Source organism: Pteropus vampyrus, unplaced genomic scaffold (genome assembly GCF_000151845.1).
Source record: "Pteropus vampyrus isolate Shadow unplaced genomic scaffold, Pvam_2.0 Scaffold61, whole genome shotgun sequence".
Taxonomy (NCBI): domain Eukaryota; kingdom Metazoa; phylum Chordata; class Mammalia; order Chiroptera; family Pteropodidae; genus Pteropus; species Pteropus vampyrus.
The window spans coordinates 2,039-4,870 of NW_011888842.1; the positions used below are offsets into that span (position 1 = coordinate 2,039).

A 2,832-nucleotide genomic window follows, 5' to 3' on the forward strand; every position below is an offset into this window, starting at 1 on the left:
CCTGAGATTGGGTGGTCTAGGGAATCGTTCTTATGAACTCAGCAAAAATGCACTGAGAATCTATTCAGAGAAAAGATTGCGAGGGGAAGAAGAATAGATACAACCACTCCTGACAGAGGGATAAACAGTCGTTTATTCACCTGAGTGGGAGGTGCAAACAGGGAATGTTTGATTCTGGAAAAAATAACATGTTTTCACCAGCCTTCTGTCCCACTGGAAACTGTAGCAGGGTGAATAAAAGTATACCCGCCTGTCTTCACCCTTTCCCGTTACCTAGCATAGCAAGCACAGCAACCTGGTCTGCACATAGTAAAAACTCAACAAATAATTGTTAAATCAATCATGTCGACACATGAAATAATGCACTGAGAAATTATTGCTGCTCCTGCTATTGGATTATTTGGATGAAACACCTCCATCAAACCTGGGTTCTCACTGAGGAGTGATGTGTTTGTTCACTTAATCTGCTGCTTCATTTTTTTCCCTCGTTCTTATCAATGAAAACACATCGTATATTTCACAGATCAGTCTTCTCTCCCTATAAAAGAATGGTATCTGCCCGAACAGGCTTTTTGTCCTTTCCCTTTCCAATCTCTCTCTTTCTCCTAGCCGTCTGGAGTCCGCGCGAGGTATTGCGATTCCCGGTTTCCTGGCAGCTGGCTGAACTGACTGATTCGGAAAAGCGACTCCAAATTCTGGATTCGTGTGCCGGGGGCGGAGTGTCAGGCACAGTGACGCACTCTGCAGCGAGTCACTGAGCCAGGTTTCTGCCGCTCGCATCTGACGACTCAGGACGCTCCGAGGAAGCCCCTGGACATCGGCCTGGGAGCCCGCCGGTCGCCCCGGGGTCTGCTCTGTACGGCGGGGCCTTGGTCAAGATGGCTGCGCCCGCGCATGATGCCCAAGGGCGCCGCCATCGCAACTGCAGGACCCTCCGTGGTCGCGCTCGAGTTGGCCGCCATGTCGGCCTCCGCTTGAGACCCGATTCTGACAAAGCCAGAGGCCGCGGACCGGCGGAGGCGTGCGAGGACCACCGAAGAGGCCGGGCATCCACCAGAGATGGCCGTGTCGGAGCCTGGGGGTAGCGCGGCGGTGAGCTCGACGATGGGGCGGGGGCGGTCTGGTGGTCGGAGATGGTGTCATTGGAGGTCAGTAATTGGAACGTTACTGTAGGTTGTAAAGATAGGGGGTTTGGGAATCGGAGTCGATGCCGGAGGGCCTTTGGCGGGGTTAGCGTTCTGAGGCATCTGTGGAGTCGTGATGGAGGGGTCTGTGCGGGCAGCGAGTGCTTCGGTTTTAAGGAATCGGTGTTTTGAGGGATCTGCCGTCACCCTGATGGGGCGGGCGGAGTTGGGTCTGTGACAGTCACGGAAATGTCAGTTTGGAAGGCTATAGGGATCCGAAATGAGGCTTTGTGGTGTGTCAGAGATTGGGGAGGTCTCTGGGGGGTCTGCAATTTGGGATGTCTATGGGAGCCAGGGATGACGGTGGCTGTGGTGGTTACAGACTGGATTGTCCCTCTCTGTGCGCAGAGGGGCAGGGAGATCAGCTAGGAAAGTTCATTGCAGTAGTTCAAGAGATGGTGACGATTTGGAAAGGATTGTAGCAGTGAAATGGAAAATCGGATTCGGAATACATCCGGAGATGAGCCAATAGGACTTAACGATGGATTGATACGGAACATGGAGGAAGAGAAGAATCAAGATTTACATTTAGACTTTTGGCCCGTGGATCTGGATAGGTGGTGGTTCTATCTTCTGAAAAAGTGTTACGTTTGGAGAAGACCAGATCCGGTGTATGTAAATGGGAGCCAGGGTAGATGACAGTGGTTCTGTTTTGGCCATGTCAAGATGCCCATTACATGTCCAAGTAGAGATGTTGGGTAGTTGGTTAGATATATGAATCTAGAATTTAGGAGAGATCTGGGCTAGAGAATCCATATATGAAAGGCATCAGCATAAAGATGGTGTTTAAATCCGTAAGATTAGATGAGATAACCTAGGGGGAGAAGGCAGATAGGGAAGAAAAGAGTACCAAGGACAGAGCTCCTAGCCACTGACATAGGAGAGAGAGAGCGGCAGGGAGAATATGAGAATACGAGGAGTAGCCGTTGAGGTAGGAGGAAAACTGCGAATGTGGTGTTGAAGAAGCATAGAGAAGAAAGTTTTCTGGGACAGTGGGCGTAATCAGTTGTGTCACATGCTATTGTGAGATTACAGAGAATTTGACTTTAGCAAGATGTAGCCCAATTTCTGATAGCTCTTTTAGTGGAGTAATGAGGGTAAAATCCTGTTAGGATGAGTTGAAAGAATGGGAGGTAATGACGTAGAGACAGCAAGTATAAACAACACTAGGAGTTTTGCTGGTAAAAGGAACAAAGAAATTGACATTGGATGGGACATGAAATTAAGAAGGTTTCTTCAGATTGGTGGTATTAAGGCAACTTCATATGTCAATGGGAATGATCCAGTAAAAAGGGAAAATAGAAGTTACAAAAGAGAACAAGGTTAATTGCAGGGGTGATGTCCTTGAGGAGGCAGTTGAGGATGGGATCCAAAGCATAAATGCACAGAGTGGCCTTGGGTGAGAGAAGGGACAGTTCTTCCATTTTAACAGAAGGGAAGACAGATTCTATGGGTTTGGAAACAAGCTGGTGGAATTGGTGGTAAAAAGGAAAGGTAATTCTCATACATTTGCATTTATTTTCTCTTTGAAGATTAAGGCAAATTCATCAGCAGAGGGTAGGTAGATGTTGGAGATTTCAAAGAGAAAGAAGAAAATGTTTGGAATAATCATCTCGGAAAGAGAAAGAGGAAGCTCAGAGTACTGGAG

General features: G+C 48.1%; 1 protein-coding gene across 1 annotated transcript in view; it reads left to right on the plus strand.

Annotated features, from left to right (window-relative positions):
* Positions 1–1,049: 1,049 nt before the first annotated feature.
* LOC111740304 (zinc finger protein 37 homolog) overlaps positions 1,050–2,832 on the plus strand; it is a 6,953-nt gene continuing 5,170 nt past the window's right edge. The window contains exon 1 of the mRNA XM_023531124.1: positions 1,050–1,092. Within this exon, the coding sequence (XP_023386892.1) occupies positions 1,060–1,092 (33 nt within the window). The 5' untranslated portion in view covers positions 1,050–1,059. The remainder of the gene's footprint in view (positions 1,093–2,832) is intronic.